General features: G+C 41.5%; 1 protein-coding gene across 6 annotated transcripts in view; it reads right to left on the bottom strand.

Annotated features, from left to right (window-relative positions):
• The window catches only part of foxp1b (forkhead box P1b), a 551692-nt gene that overhangs the window by 187627 nt on the left and 346999 nt on the right, over nt 1–17066 (bottom strand). For all 6 annotated transcript variants that reach the window (XM_070895167.1, XM_070895172.1, XM_070895168.1 and 3 more), the window contains one exon: nt 12836–12925. In XM_070895167.1, the coding sequence (XP_070751268.1) occupies nt 12836–12925 (90 nt within the window). The remainder of the gene's footprint in view (nt 1–12835; nt 12926–17066) is intronic.

Here is a 17066-nt window from a genome sequence, read left to right as displayed (position 1 = left end):
TTCTGGAATAATCCTGAAAATAATTAGCTCCAAAAGAACAATTTTAAGTAGTTTTCCATTTGAAAATATCAAATCAATAGAAATGTAGCTATCTTTGATTAATGATGGAATGATTTATTCTGATCAGAATAAAAGCAAGGAAACAAGTTCAGAAAGACAATGGTAAAGTAGGTGGCGAATGAGAGAAGAGAGAAAGTGCTCATGATGTGTTTAATCCTGGGATTGGTGGGAGTGCCAAGAGAATTACAGTCTCCGTGGACAGTCGGTCTTTTCAAGTTCTCAGCTGTGATGCTGGAACGAACACTACAGTAATAAAGCTGCTCAAATGTCAGCTTTAGCTTTATTAATGTAATAATCTCACAACTAAAATACACATAAAAATGTAAATACTCTGCACAAATTTGGACCTTCCTTCGCAATCTTCTTTCTCATATTCTATCTGCCCCATTTTCATTTAAACATTACTTTTTCCTCAATTTAATCTAATGTTAATATTTGATGCATAAAACATTCAAACCTGGAAGGAATGGAACATAGGCAGGTAAATGAAGCTGAGGTACAGATTAGCCATGATCTCATCATCATAGGCAGTCCCTCGGAATCGAAAGGCATGATCTAATTGAATGATGAAACAGGCTCGAGCAACTGAATGGCCTACTCCTGTTACTCTATTCCAACGCAATGCCACCGGGCAAGCAATCTCATCGATGGCAACCTGGAGACCTGCTGCACTATTCCTCTGTGCCACGATAATGACCCTATGTTCGTTCTCATGTGAGCACCTGAGCTATTGCTAGGCCAATGCTAAGAGTTATCCAATTGTTGCAGTTAACTTTGCCACCAATTTTTCCACCACTTGGTTAGGAAAGTATCTCACGGCCCCTCAATCCTTTCCTTGATTAGAAACATAGAAAATAGGTGCAGGAGTAGGCCATTCGGCCCTTCGAGCCTGAACCACCATTCAATGAGATCATGGCTGATCATTCCCTCAGTATCCCTTTCCTGCTTTCTCTCCATACCCCTTGATCTCTTTAGCCGTAAGGGCCATATCTAACTCCCTCTTGAATATATCCAATGAACTGGCATCAACAACTCTCTGCTGCAGAGAATTCCACAGGTTAACAACTCTCTGAGTTAAGAAGTTTCTCCTCATCTCAGTCCTAAATGGCCTACCCCTTATCCAAAGACAAAGTCCCCTAGTTCTGGACTTCCCCAACATCAGGAACATTCTTCCCGCATCTAATCTGTCCAGTCCCATCAGAATCTTATATGTTTCTATGAGACCCCTCTCATCCTTCTAAACTTCAGTGAATAAAGGCTCAGTTGATCCAGGCTCTCCTCACATGTCAGTCCAGCCATCCCTTGAATCAGTCTGGTGAACCTTCGCTGCACTCCCTCAATAGCAAGAATGTCCTTCCTCAGATTAGGAGACCAAAACTCAACACAATATTCCAGGTGAGGCCTCACTAAGGCCCTGTACAACTGCAGTAAGACCTCCCTGCTCCTTTACTCAAATTCCCTAGCTATGAAGGCCAACATACCATTTGCCTTCTTCACCGCCTGCTGTATCTGCATGCCAACTTTCAATGACTGATGAACCATGACACCCAGGTCTCGGTGCACCTCCCCTTTTCCTAATCTGCCGCCATTCAGATAATATTCTGCCTTCATGTTTTTGCCCCCAAAATGGATAACCTCACATTTATCCACATTATACTGCATCTGCCATGCATTTGCCCACTCACCTAACCTGTCTAAGTCACCCTGCAGCCTCTTAGCATCCTCCTCACAGCTCACACCGCCACCCAACTTAGTGTCATTTGCAAACTTGGAGATATTACACTCAATTCCTTCATCTAAATCGTTAATGTAAATTGTAAAGAGCTGGGGTCCCAGCACTGAGCCCTGCGGCACTCCACTAGTCACTGCCTGCCATTCTGAAAAGGACCCGTTTATCCCGACTCTCTGCTTCCTATCTGCCAACCAGTTCTCTATCCAAGTCAGTACATTACCTCCAATACCATGTACTTTGATTTTGCACACCAATCTCTTGTGCGGGACCTTGTCAAAAGCCTTTTGAAAGTCCAAATACACCACATCCACTGGTTCTCCCTTGTCCACTCTGCTAGTTACATCCTCAAAAAATTCCAGAAGATTCGTCAAGCATGATGTCCCTTTCATAAATCCATGCCGACTTGGACCGATCCTGTCACTGCTTTCCAAATGCGCTGCTATTTTATCCTTAATGATTGATTCCAACATTTTCCCCACTACTGATGTCAGGCTAACCGGTCTATAATTACCCATTTTCTCTCTCCCTCCTTTTTTAAAAAGTGGTGTTACATTAGCTACCCTCCAGTCCATAGGAACTAATCCAGAGTTCGCTAGACTGTTGGAAAATGATCATCAATGCATCCACTATTTCTAGGGCCACTTCCTTAAGTACTCTGGGATGCAGACTATTAGGCCCTGGGGATTTATCGGCCTTCAATCCCATCAATTTCTCTAACACAATTTCCCGCCTAATAAGGATATCCTGCAGTTCCTCCTTCTCACTAGACCCACTGTCCCCTAGTACATTCGTAAGGTTACTTGTGTCTTCCTTCGTGAAGACAGAACCAATGTATTTGTTCAATTGGTCTGCCATTTCTTTGTTCCCCATTATAAATTCACCTGAATCAGACTGCAAGGGACCTACGTTTGTCTTCACTAATCTTTTTCTCTTCACATATTTATAGAAGTTTTTGCAGTCAGTTTTTATGTTCCCAGCAAGCTTCCTCTCATACTCTATTTTCCCCCTTTTAATTAAACCCTTAGTCCTCCTCTGCTGAATTCTAAGTTTCTCCAAGTCCTTAGGTTTATTGCTTTTTCGAGCCAATTTATATGCCTCTTCCTTGGCTTTTAACACTATCCTTAATTTCCCTTGTTAGCCATGGTTGAGCCACCTTCCCCGTTTTATTTTTACTCCAGACAGTGATGTACAATTGCCGAAGTTCATCCATGTGATCTTTAAATGTTTGCCATTGCTTATCCATCATCAACCCTTTAAGTGTCCTTTGCCAGTCTATTCTAGCCAATTCACCCCTCATACCGTCGAAGCTACCTTTCCTTAAGTTCGGGACCCTAGTTTCCGAATTAACTGTGTCACTCTCAATCTTAATAAAGAATTCTACCATATTATGGTCACTCTTTCCCAAGGGGCCTTGCACAACAAGATTGCTAATTAGTCCCTTCTCATTACACAGCACCCAGTCTAGGATGTCCAGCTCTCTAGTTGGTTCCTCGACACATTGGTCTAGAAAACTATCCCTAATACACTCCAGGAAATCCTACTCCATTGCATTGCTACCTGTTTGGTTAGCCCAATCAATATGTAGATTAAAGTCACCCATGATAACTGATGTACCTTTATTGCACACATCCCTTATTTCTTGTTTGATGCTGTCCCCAACCTCACTACTACTGTTTGGTGGTCTGTACACAACTCCCACTAGCATTTTCTGCCTCCACCCATACTGATTCCACATCATCCTGGCTAATGTCCCTCCTTACTATTGCATTAATTTCCTCTTTAACCAGCAACGCCACCCCGCCTCATTTTCCTCCCTGCCTATCCTTCCTAAATGTTGAATACCCCTGGATGCTGAGTTCCCAGCCTTGGTCACACTGGAGCCATGTCTTTGTGATGCCAATTACATCATACCCGTTAATTGATATCTGCGCAGTTAATTCGTCCACCTTATTCCGAATACTCCTCGCATTGAGGCACAGCGCCTTCAGGCTTGTCTTTTTAACACACTTTGCCCCTTTAGAATTTTGCTGTAATATGGCCCTTTTTTTTTTGCCTTGGGTTTCTCTGTCCTCCACTTTTACTATTCTCCTTTCTATCTTTTGCTTCTGCCTCCATATTATTTCCCTCTGTCACCCTGCATAGGTTCCCATCCCCCTGCCATATTAGTTTAACTCCTCCCCAACAGAACTAGCAGAAACTAACCGTGCAGGGAAATGGATGGCATGCAAGTTATAAGAACAGTACCATTATTGTTCAGTTGCCAACTGATGTTCACAATAACTCAATTTACTAATGGTCTCCAGTATCCTTGTTACAGTCACTGGTGGCATATAGTATAGGGTGGCCAATTCATCTTTGAGTAGCTGCTGAGTAGTTTTAAGGAATGTAAATCGAACAGAATGAGTTGGATTTGAGGTTTTTCTGTTTTCGGGGCGAAAACGGAGGCGGGGCAGGAAAGTTACCGGCTGGGAATAGGTTGTGCTTTAATAAGGAATTTTCTTCATCTGGGCCCTGCGTCAAGGGGCGCAGTGCGGAAGGTGACGTTGTACAACTTTCGAGGCAAAAATAGGAAACTCGTGAACTAAAGTGCTGGGCCGTGTGCCCTCCGAGAGAGGCCTTGGGCCGGGGGCATTAAAAAAAACACAAAAACATTCCCAAAACCTTGCTGACGCCACCACAACACAAATCGCTAAAAAAAATATCAAAAGAACACACACTCGCACTTACCGTTACAGCATTTTAACTTCCTCACCGCCAGTGGCATGGCTGGACCACTCTGGTTTGCCAGGCGGTCATTGCGAGGCGCGATTCCAGGCGTACGGGTCGGGTTCGAGTCAAAACTCGGACGGTGTCGCAACGAGAGGCGTTGCACACCCAGCACAGCTCTTCCCGGCGGTGCTGCTGAGCGCCACCGCAAAGCCCGACCCGAAGCCCGCGACAGGACGCAGGAGACCTCGCCGCCCCTTTTCACCCGGAACACAAAGGACCGGAAAATCCGGCCCATAATATGTCCAATTCTTTATTGCTGCATTTAAAAAAAGATTGTGCATATGTGCAAGCAGGCCCGCTTTAAATTCTCACAGACCTGTTTTGCACAAGTCAGCTGTGGCTCAGTGGGTAGCACTCTTGCCTCTGAGTCAGAAGGTTGTGGGTTTGAGTCCTACTCCAGGGACATGAGCACAAAAATCTAGGCTGACACTCCAGCGCGTACTGAGGGAGTGCCATGCTGTCTTTTGGATGGGAAGTTACACCGAGGCCCCGTCTGCTCTCTCAAATGGACGGAAAATCCCGTGGCATTATTTCAAAGTAGAGCAGACAAATTATCTCCGGTGTCCTGGCCAATATTTATCCCTCAATCAACATGACAAAAACAGATTATCTGGACATTATCACGTTGCTGTTTGTGGCAACTTGTGGTGCGCAAATTGGCTGCTGCGTTTCCTACATTACAACATGATTACACTCCAAAAGTACTTCATTGGCTGTAAAGTGCTTTGAGGCGTCCGGTGGTCATGAAAGGCGCTATATAAATGCAAGTCTTTCTTTCAATTGCACAGCTTTTTCCTTTAACAAATACAGTTCCCAGCAAAACAGATTCTTATTCCCTGGAGGCGCGGGTGGGGAAAACAATATTACATCTGAATAATCTCTCGCAAACTGACATTTTTCTTAAGCCAGTTGCAGAAAATTGGTGTAATCAGTTCAAAATAACTGTTTAATATAAACACTCATGTATCTTTTTGAGTATCAATTTTTTTTAAATGAAAAGTTATCAAGCAATCATTCACTGGTACTTATAGATGCTCCCAACTAGTTGCAAAAATATACTTGAATGTTTTAATCAAGGACCTACTTTTCAAAGGCAGCTTCATTCATAAGTCACAGAGCAACTGTGACCATTTAGCATTAATAATTGTCGGCTTTCTTACTGTACAACTTTATGTACAAACAAGGAATCTAGAAATGTGCAAAAGAGGCAGAAATGTCTTTATGTAGTCAAAAAACCAGCAGATCTAAGATTCCTCCACTTTTAATTTTATTTATTATAATAGCCTTGCTTTGAGTGACATATTACTCACACAGAAGTTTCAGGAAAATTCCTAAAGCTTTCAAAACAGCAGATATACAGATGTGAACCACACCCCTTCCCTGGTCTGCTTATGTAATAGACAATGGCTGTGAATTCAAACATCGAAATTTCTAAGAAAGAACAAAAAAATAATTTACGCCCAGAGTAAGAGACAATGGTGGAGGGAGGGGGAGGGGGATTTTATGACTTCATAGATTGCCCATAATCCAAAAGAGAAAATCTACAAAACAAGAAAAACTACTTAATTTGGGCAGAACTTCTGCAATCTGGTTCTAATATCTGGTATATATAGCAAACTTTTTTTTGACAAGGAACGCAGTTTTTTAAAAATCCTTAATCTTTACTGAACTAGTGCATGCAGCAGTTGCAGAATAACTGCATATCCATATAACCAATTTAAGTCATTAAAGATATGCTACATACTTCAGAGAAATCATGAAGAATACATAATCACAGGCCAAATTCTGCATTGCGCAGGCAAGAAGTGGAGCAGATTGATGCTGTCATATTGTATAAACCACATTCACGTTTTTAAATAAATCAGCTTTGTCTAAGTATTGCCTGTATGGATGGCAGCAACCTTACTGTCTTGCTATCTCAAACTAGCTTTCCTGACTGGGCACCATGCCAACAGGAGTAGACCGCCCCTCATTGTCACTTCTATAGTGTGGCGCTTGCACCAACTGCTGTTATTCTAGGCTTCAGGAAATATTTTAACCACTGGATGGGCTCCAGTGCTGTGCAGTAATGAGTTGCAGATTTGAGCAGTTTGGTGTGCATATGCTGGGACAATGCTATGGTGTGTACAGCACAGTAGTTCAAATGCTGCCTACATAAACTGAAGGAAAAGGACTCTCGACTCCCAAAAGAAAAAAAACCTCAGACTTTGAAGAAAGGTTAGCATTCATCTCCCACCGTGATCCTCATTCAGGCAGCATTCGGAAAAAAAAGAGAAAACGCTACACTATTTGAGCTTAATGGGAAACCCTTTAAACCACACAAAGATTTTACTTTAAATCATTATTAAGATGTAAAAGATGCTTTGAGATTTTTAAAAATAATCTTTTGGATTTCTGTTCATTAAGAAGGAGAAATACACAATAGTAAAGACTAATGTTTAACAGCTTATATTTTGAGCTCAGTTTACATTATACACCAGACAATGAGTACTATAGGTACCTGCAAAGACCACGTCATGACGTTTTCATCGTTGCTCATACCACAGCTTTTACGATCCTAAAGTATCAGACATTTTTTTACCCAGTAAGAAAATTATACAAATGGAGAGTACTTTGAACAGAGAACAGTTGGGTACATCTCAATGTACAGACAATTCTCATGTACACTAATCCAAAACATTACATTTTGTTCCACATCCTGCTACACAGTTTGGTTTGATAGCTTTTTTTCCACACAAATGAAAAAACCTCAGAGTACATAGTTCTTGCATTACCTCATGCCTACATGCAATATGTTGACTTCACTTGTTTAAACTACGCATTAAGAAGTTCATTGTGGAACCATGTGGACATAACATCTTCAACACAGCTGCACATCACATAAACCGCAATAGGTGGCAGCAGCCTTCCCATAATTCCAAACAGAGAATATTATTTTCACAATGCTAATGCCCCTGCTTGTGGCAGTGCTACAAATAAAACTATATATTTCCACAGTACTAGTGGACTATCAGCAAGGGTCCAACGCTGTGGTTCCTAATTACCTTCTTCTTCACTCTTGATCCTGTGGCTCCCATAATTAGTTACCTGGGGCTGCAATCCAATTTGAAGTGATGACAAGAAAGTGATCCATGAAAAGTAATAAGTTAAATCCAATTTCAGTCTGCCTCTAATTAAATGCACATGGAACTAATGACTCAACCCTACCATTTCAGTGATAATGTTAATTAGCTAGGTGGGAGTCTCTTTTGCAGGATTCTATGTGTAAACCAAGCGGTGGGGGAAAGAGCTGTCCATAATTACACGTGACATTTTAGGAAAATTGTTAGCAATTTACACATTTATGACCAGTCAAGTACACTTAGTTTGTCTTTTGTCCCTTCTCAAAAAAATGTTATGTGCTGTACATCAGCTTGGAGGATTGATTTACACATCTCCAGGCAATCTAGCAATGTTTTGCATTCTAATATGAAAAGCTGATAACATTTTACACGGTATCTGCTTCATAAAACCCATAAACACAGAATTTAAATTCATTTCTGTAAGCACAATGGGCCCAAATTTTCCCAGGAGTTGCTCCGTTTTTTTTGGAACAACTTGATTTTTCTGGAGTATCTTAAAAATTCCCATTCTGTACATTTAATTTGTGCCAGTGTAAGTGAGTTAGTTAGGATTTTTTTCGTTTAGTTTTGTTTTGTTCAAAAGGGGGCGTTACCAGCCACCTATGCCTGTTTTGGCCATTTAAGCCAGTTTGGACAGCTAATAGTTGCTCCAAACTAACTTAGGCCAGCGTATGTGACCACTTGTGGCCGCACAGAAAACCCTTGCGGAGAATTAAGAAATCAGCGCAGGTAGCCAGAGATAGGGGGGAAGGGAAGCACAGAGGACCTTGCAAAGCACTAAACACCTTCACAACAACTAATACAGATCTTGTACTGTAACTTTTGCATAATTTACACATTCCACTAAATAAAAGCTTCATAAAATCTGCACTTTTTAATATCATTTATATCAGAAGACAAAGGGTTTCATAAAACCATTTATGAATCAATTATTAGTGTAATCTGTTACTTTCATTATTTTAATTATTCTACCAGTACTGTGAAATTGGAAAACAAAATACACAGTACAAGAACAGAAAATCAAGTTATATTGAAGCACAGTCAATCGTTGAGGCTAAATCTACATCCAAGGAATTCTGGTCAGTGAAGCCACTCTGTTCTGTCCGAGGTAACCTTTATATGGAATATGTACACTCGGCCATTTCTCTTCATAAATGTAATCGCTCAGCTTGGGTTGGCTTTAAAATTCACAAATCTGAATTTCTGCAGTTTATTACATGGTTTGCAGTTGAATTTTTTGACGGTGCTGACTGCCTTTCTTACTGCTCTTATCAGCAGACAGGCTAGGGACAACTTTTCTAATTCGAGCAGCTTGTTCTTTTTCGGAATCATTTAAAGAAACTCTCCTCCTTCCCCCCTCCCGATCAAAACTCTTCCCCCCCGATCAAATGTCTCCCCGCACCAACCTGTTTCTTGTAGCCCTTAAAGCACTCAGCCCGGGATAGGGGCGGGACGCGTTGGGTCCCACGCTGCAGGCACGCATCATCATCATCATCATGTGAGGAGCTACTGCGCATGCGCGAACGCTCTACTGCGCATGCGGACAGCTTGCCGGCACTCATTTAGGCGCAGGGCCCTAGCTCCGCCCCCCACTGTGATTGCCACGTCACTCCAAGCACTTGGACGGTCCACAGAGCGGGGAGAATACGGCGACATATTTTCGGCGCCATTTTGAGAGCAGAAAGTTGGCGCACCTCAGGTAAGTGCACCGAAAAAACCGGAGGGCCAAATTTGGGCCCTATACAACTGAAAAGTAAGGATGGCTCAGGAAGAATGATAATTGAATCAGTTAAAAGAAAAGAAGCCAAAGTCTGAAGTTAAAGTGTGCACAAACGGGATATACTTTATACATTTCAACAATTGCCATCTTTGCTAATTTACTGCCAACAGCATTTTTGCAAGTCAACGCAAAAGCAATTCCTACATGTTGTGCTAGCTTTAGTAGACAGAATTGAACTTGGTGGGGGCAAAATTGCCCCTTTTTATAGTCCCATTAGCTCCTCCCGTCGCCCGGGGGACGGGTGACCTAGTACCTCTGTGGAAATTGCTGTGGACATTTGGGGGGCTCTGTTCTGGGAGCACCGCGCCCCGCTATTAGCGCCCCGAACCGCCGCACATCAACGCCGGCTTCGCGGGTCGCAAAGCTGGCAGACTTCCACCGCGAGGTTGACCCTTAAACAGGAGGCCTTTAGCACCCCGGGCCGCCATTTTTATTTGTCGGCTGACTCTTACGTCGGCCCGACAATGGCAGCCCTCTCGTTGACTGGGCCGCCATGATGCAGCCCGGCATTCCGTTTTGGGTGCCGGGCTGTTGGCCCATCGATCGCGTCCCCGGAGGCCCACTGGCGGCCACCAAAGGGCCTGCAGACTGCGCAGTGGCCTTCCCCTTTAATTGAAGGGGAGGGGCGCTGTAGCACGTCAGCGCCACGTGGAGCATACAGCGCTGGCCTGCTCAGCGCGCCCGCTGGGCTCAGCAGGGCACTGGAATTAGTGCCGAGCTGCCGCCCTGGGAGCACCCCGCCAAGGAAGCGGAGAGCCAGACACAGCAATCTGCTTCCTTGGCGGGGCGCACAGGCCAATTCCATGTTGGAGGCGGGACTTCCGGGCCAGGCGCAGGATGTCCGGCCCCGGAAGGTTACCGCTCTAATCGGGGTGAGGGGCCCGGTATGTCCCTTATCCCTACCGTTCGGAGGGTGGGGTCAGAGATGTAAAAGAATATAGGGTGTGTGTGGAAAAAGGAATATAGCCTAGGTCTGTGACATTTGCATATGTAATCTTGTTTGAGGTAGGAGGAGAAGGAGGGAAGTGATGTCTAACTTCAATTTGAATTGTGCCAATCATGTCATTGCAAAGATGATGGTTTTATCGCTGGCACTCAAATCACTTCATTTTTCTTAGTGTTTAGGTGTAGATGGGCAACTGTCAGTATTATGGGGCGTTTTGTAATAGCTCTCTGCCTGCTCACGAACAGACTCAATATTAATCTTTCAGCTGCAGAGAACCTGAAGTCTGAATCCTCTGAATTACAAATCTGATGTTAACCAGAATTCCTTCCCTAACATAAGTTATCATCTCGATCAGGAGAGTTACGAAAGGATAATTTATTTTACATGATTACATTTGCACTTCCTCCAAAGGCTTCAAAGAGTTAATCCAGTGAAAATTTTAGAGAGATCCCAAGCACAATCGCTGGTCTGTGCTGAATTACCTGATGTTGGTCACTGCAGCAATTAGGGGGCTACCATTGGTCACATTGCCCCTGGGTTACTTACGGAAATATCAGCCAATCACACGACTCCTACAGCAAAGTTTATGTGAGTGGATGTCAGTGGGGGACAGGACTGGGGTCAGTGGAGGTGCACGTTGTTAAGATGAGAACAAATTTCTACACACAAACCTCAAACATCAATCATTTTTAGTTTTTTAAAAAATATTCAGAGTATAATGGCTCATATAAATCTTTTTTTACCATGAAAATGTTGCAATCCTAGATCATGGTCATTATACTTAAATCCAGTTTAAGGAAACGCAGAAACTGTTGTTTTTTTATGTACATTTTTCGTGCATCCAATTAAAATAGCAAGAATGCATATTACCGGAGTACATTTCATATAATGCACATTATGAATGAGATACAGCAAGACAATGCAGAGAGCAGAAATCATTCATGGTATTAATAGTATATTGATTCATATATAAATGCCAAAGATCCAAGGTCCATCACAATAAATGCAGGGTGCACTTAATTATTCTTTGAATGCATTAATAAAATTGACTATTGATAATGATACCTCAATTTAGAGGCATCAAATCAACAACTGGTTCTGTCAGAGAATCTACTACTTGGTGTGTCCACTGTAACAAAGTTCCTCGTTTGACTGAAAAGTAGTTGGTTTGATCCTTTCAAAATATTTGAATCCGGCAAATAAGCTGAAAGGTCAAAACAGTCATATTTCATTTTCTACAGGAATTTTTAAGGCATCAACATTTCCAGTGGGGTTCTTAAGGGCTCAGTGCTAGGTCCCTTGCTTTTTATGGTATATATCAATGATTTAGACTTCAATGATGGGGTATGACTAAGAACTTTGCATATGTTACAAAAATTGGCTGTATGGTTGATGATGAAGAAAGCTGCAGGAAGATATCAATGAACTGGTCAGGTGGGCAGAACAGCAGCAAATGGAATTCAATCCGGAGAAGTATGAGGTAATACATTTGGGGAGGGCAAGCAAGGCAAGGGAATACACATTAAAGGGTAGGACACTGAAAAGTGTACATGAACAAAGGGACCTTAGAGTGCATGTCCACAGATCCCTGAAGGATGGGTAGATAAGGTGGTTAAGAAGGCATATGGAATACTTGCCTTTATTAGTTGAGGCATAGAATACAAGAGCAGAGAGGTTATGCTTGAACTGTATAAAATACTAGTTAGGCAACAGCTAGAGTACTGTTTGCAGTTCTGGTCACCACATTACAGGAAGGATGTGATTGCACTAGAGAGGGTATAGAGGAGATTTACGAGAATTTTAGCTATCAGGAAAGATTGGATAGGCTGGGTTTGTTTTCTTTGGAACAGAGGAGGCTGAGAGGAGACCTTATTGAGATCATAAAATTATGGATAGGAAGGACCTATTTCCCTTAGCAGAAGGGTCAAAAACCAGAGGGCATAGATTTAAAGTAATTGGTAGGAGGTTTAGAGGGGATTTGAGGGGAATTTATTTCACCCAGAGGGTGGTGGGGATCTGGAACTCACTGCCTGAAAGGGTGGTAGAGGCAGAAACCCTCATCACACTTAAAAAGTACATGGATGTGAACTTGAAGTGCCGTAACCTAGAAGGCTACGGACCAAGAGCTGGTAAATGGGATTAGGCTGGATAGCTCTGTCGGTCGGCGCGGACACGATGGGCCGAAAGGCCTCCTTCCATGTTGTAAGTTTCGATGATTCTACAACAAAGCACTTCTTCAGTACCTGACGTCAGGTCTAGTTAGTACAATAGCTCATTAATAAATTACTATGGTGTGTCATTCCATTAAATATGGTACATGCCAGCCATGGCGAAGTTGTGCACTTACATATTCTTCCCATCTGAAAATGGTTCAAGTCAAAAGTATACATACACATATTATATATAATCTATAAAAATACACTTACCTGTAGGGTTGGTTGCTTGTCATTTCCCTTGGGAGACTTCAACCCACTGGCTTGATGCTGCAGCAGGAGCTGTCGTGCAACTTGAAGAGCCTACATAAAAAAAGAATAACATTCACCTTTTAACCATAAATGCACCCAACGGGACAGTTTATTACTCCATCACACAAAGAAGAGTTACCGCAAATGGTGCTTCATACAGTTTGTTTTACCGCCTAAACCTACAAGCTAACACCCTAAAAGATTTTTTTTTTAAATAGATAAATGAAATCTATATCGATTGATGACAGTGCCACATATAATTCTGCAGTATTAAATTGTGGGAGTCTCTTTGAACTTAACAGTGCTTTTATTGAACATAAAGGTATATCAACAAAATTTCTGCATTCCGATGTCTCCTTTTTCCACTAAAAGAGTATTCCATTTTCAGACTATATTGATGGATGGTTGTCAGTAGATATCAAATTTTCCAAAGGAACAATGCATTATGGCTAGCATGTTACAAAACAGCTAAACCCAAGAATCCCTTGTGGCTGTGAGTGGGAGAATAATAAAATGGGACATATTAAAATATTCTACAAACCAAAAGACAAAACAAAAATTGTAGAAAGCCACCGTAATACTCGATGCAAAGAAAATCATTGGCCATATCATTAAATGTTTACTTACAAATACTATGCAGTCTGGGTAATTAGAATTGAATTAAAAATTCTACTGTCTTTCATCAAAAAAAATCATACCATAGAGTGCTGGCTTAAAAGATTTGAGATGCACTAAACCATACTCTGGCTGCTGGAACGTAAAACCTAGCACAGTCGTTTTATGCCCAAGTCACTCCCTTATCCTTCAGATAAATAATCAAACATAGACTGTCCAGAATAAACAAGACCAACAGGCTGGGAAATTCGATGACCATCAGAACTATGAAGATACCAATAAAAATCAACCCACAGTTCCCACAGTGACTTTCAGTTCCACACCTACATCAGCATAACATCTGAGTAAATAAATTCAGTCACTCTTTCCATTCCCCTCCCCCATGTGATTACTCCTACCATTAAACAAACAATTGCGACCCGTTCCAAACATCTGACCACCGTTAATCACAAAAGACAACTTTTATGGAGTTGAATTTTATTTTGCAAACATATATTGTGTGTGCTTTGGCAGACTGGCTGTTCTCTGTTACTACCTGTTATTTGACTCTATTAAGCAGACTTTTTTTTTGGTTGTACAGTCATCCCCAGTATTTACATACAACACAAATGATAAAATAGAAATTGATTCTTCGTAACATTTTCCTTATTTCTCAGCATGACCTAATTTACCATCAATTTAAGGTTAAATCATAACATTTGCATCTTTCGACAACTCTCCTATTCAGCTCATCGGCACTGTTTAATTGGCAGATTTAATTCTGGATATGACACAAACAATTACAGAGAAAGTGGGGAAGTTTACCAAAAGATCTTAGTGCCTCTAAATTTCCGTCGGCTTGCAGTTGTTCTTTGGCTGTTGCTGTGAAGCGGGGGCTGAAGAATGGTGTAAAGATGTTGAATAAACAGGAAGTGCTGTGCAGCTGAAGCACACTGAAATGAAAATATACTGGAAGGCTGCCCTTTCTGGCCAGCTATAAAGGCCTGTTTCCACAGTAGCAATGCCCACATAAGTAAATGAGAAATAAACTAAAGAGTACAATACCCATCTTGACTTTGCTCTCAAATTTATCCTCGTTTCTATTCATGATACTGCTGCTTTCTGTCAGGTGAGTGCCTCAATGCAAACATCTCCCAGTAAAGAAAACTAGTGCCTGCTTTGCAAGACTCCAAGGCAAGACAGCTTGTAAAAAGATGAGCTGCCACACAAACGTTTACAATAAAACTGGAACAAAATTCCTTTAGAAATCTTATTTCTGTTGTGGCAACTGCCTGCTGGCTCACAGGGTCTGATTTGTTATTTTGCACGTAGTCTCTGACTGTCTGTCATCCTGGGCGCTAATGCTCTAGTAAAATAACTCATTGGGAGCTGTCATGGGGATGTTTACACAAGACTGTTCCTTTCTTCATACAAGGAAATTTTTTTCTGGAATTCATCTTCTTTTGATCTCACATTCAAAGCAACACCACCGTGATAGACGTACAAGTCTTAAAGCAAATCCAGACACTAGAGATAAACCACCAGAGGCTGACAGACAGCAGCATCTAAAGCTCACAAAATGTGGGTAACAGCATGTTGTCTGAGTATGTATTATGACAAAACCAAGACATATATTAGGTGGAGCTGACTGTCCGTGAATTAAAGTTCAAAAAGGCAGGATCATATGACCAGTATACCAGCTTAGAAAAACGCAGGGAGCCTAAGTCAAAGTAATCAGATCTCACTGATAGAAGTTTCTACTCCATTGTTATAAACTATAATCTATATACACGGGATTCTGAAAATATCCAATAGAAACTCCAATGCACAGGTGCCAAATTGTAAATGTTTGTTATGACGATTTAGTTTATTTATGTTGCCACATCTTTGCAAACCAATTTATCTTAATAGATTATCATCCATCTGGGAAAGTATGTGAGAAGGCCACATGCTCCCTCCAAGACTTCTGATGCCAATTGGGTTTCTAATTTGGTAATCAGGAAGCATGTTCTTTAGGCAGACATTATTTTCCCTAGTTTGGACGTGCCATCTAGTGGCTTGAGTGTGAATATATAAAACGGACAACAGATCCAACATCGAGATTTCTCTTAAATCTTCACTCATGCATGTGCAGAGTGAGCAAATTCATTTCCTCCAGTTTTCTCCTGAAGACACCGAATCACAATGAAGTATGCTTCATGGATTCCAACAACCCTCTGCTACCTTACTCAGGTGACCATTCTTTGTGTGCAAGCCTAGACAGCGAATGATGACAGGCAATTCATCTGCCAAGAGGAACCTTGTCCTCATCCAATGTTCACACATGCACACTTTGTAGCAGTGGTTAATGGATAACAATTAAAAGCAGGAACCATAGCTGTGTTTCCCCCCATACTAACTCCAATTTCTTGAGGTTATGCTCTACTTGCAGCTAACTGCTAATATTTTCTAGTTTAGCATGGTTGAGCGATTAAACCTGGGACATTCTGCTCTGAATGGCTTAGTACTACACCATATACTGTACACCCATGAGCTACCAAGGGTGCCTAAGACATAGAAACATAGAAAATAGTAGTAGTAGGCCATTCGGCCCTTCGAGTCTGCACCGCCATTCAATATGATCATGGCTGATCCTCTATCTCAACACCATATTCCCGCTTTTTCCCCATACACCTTGATGCCTTTTATTTCTAGAAATTTATCTATCTCCCACTTAAATATATTCAGTGACTTGGCCTCCACAGCCTTCTGTGGTAGATAATTCCACAGGTTCACCACCCTCTGAGTGAAAACATTTCTCCTCATCTCAGTCCTAAATTTCCTACCCCGTATCCTGAGACTGTGACCCCTTGTTCTAGACTTCCCAGCCAGGGGAAACATCCTCCCCGCATCCAGTCTATCCAACCCAGTCAGAATTTTATACGTTTCAATGAAATCCCCTCTCATTCTTCTAAACTCTAGTGAATACAGGCCTAGTCGACCCAATCTCTCCTCATACGACAGTCCTGCCATCCCAGGAATCAGTCTTGTGAACCTTCGCTGCACTCCCTCGATAGCTAATCTACTTATTTTTCTTTCATAATTAAAACTGAATAAAAGCTCGGTGACAATAAATACATTCATTTGTTTTTATGATATGGAAAATAGGAGGAATAGTTTAAATCATGGGCTATATATTGGCCTGATGGTCATTTTTGTTGTTGATCTCAGCACTTTCGTCTTTGACTTTAAATGACCTTTATAATTTTAAATAGATAATGCACAAACAATGCAAGTTTAACTCTACAATTTGCTGTTGTGTATATATTGATAGAATGCCTTTTCACATACCTAGGTTACAACCTTGAATACATATTCAGCAGTTGTCCTGCATCAACCACTGCATTTGCTTTATGATGATGCAAAGATCAGCAAAATTAGATGCTATCATAAAACAATCGATATTGAAATTTTTGCAATCCAGTACAAAATTGAATTAAACAGAATGTTATTATTTTGTAACAAAGTAACTTCAAATAACATAACTATTTAATTTGGTGGTATATTATAATAATAGTTTTTCACCATTTTGAGTAAAATGTTCAGATTTAAATAGGAA

Source organism: Pristiophorus japonicus, chromosome 12 (genome assembly GCF_044704955.1).
Source record: "Pristiophorus japonicus isolate sPriJap1 chromosome 12, sPriJap1.hap1, whole genome shotgun sequence".
Lineage (NCBI taxonomy): Eukaryota > Metazoa > Chordata > Chondrichthyes > Pristiophoridae > Pristiophorus > Pristiophorus japonicus.
Note: the sequence above shows the minus strand (reverse complement) of the source record. Positions and strands in the feature narration are given on the sequence as shown.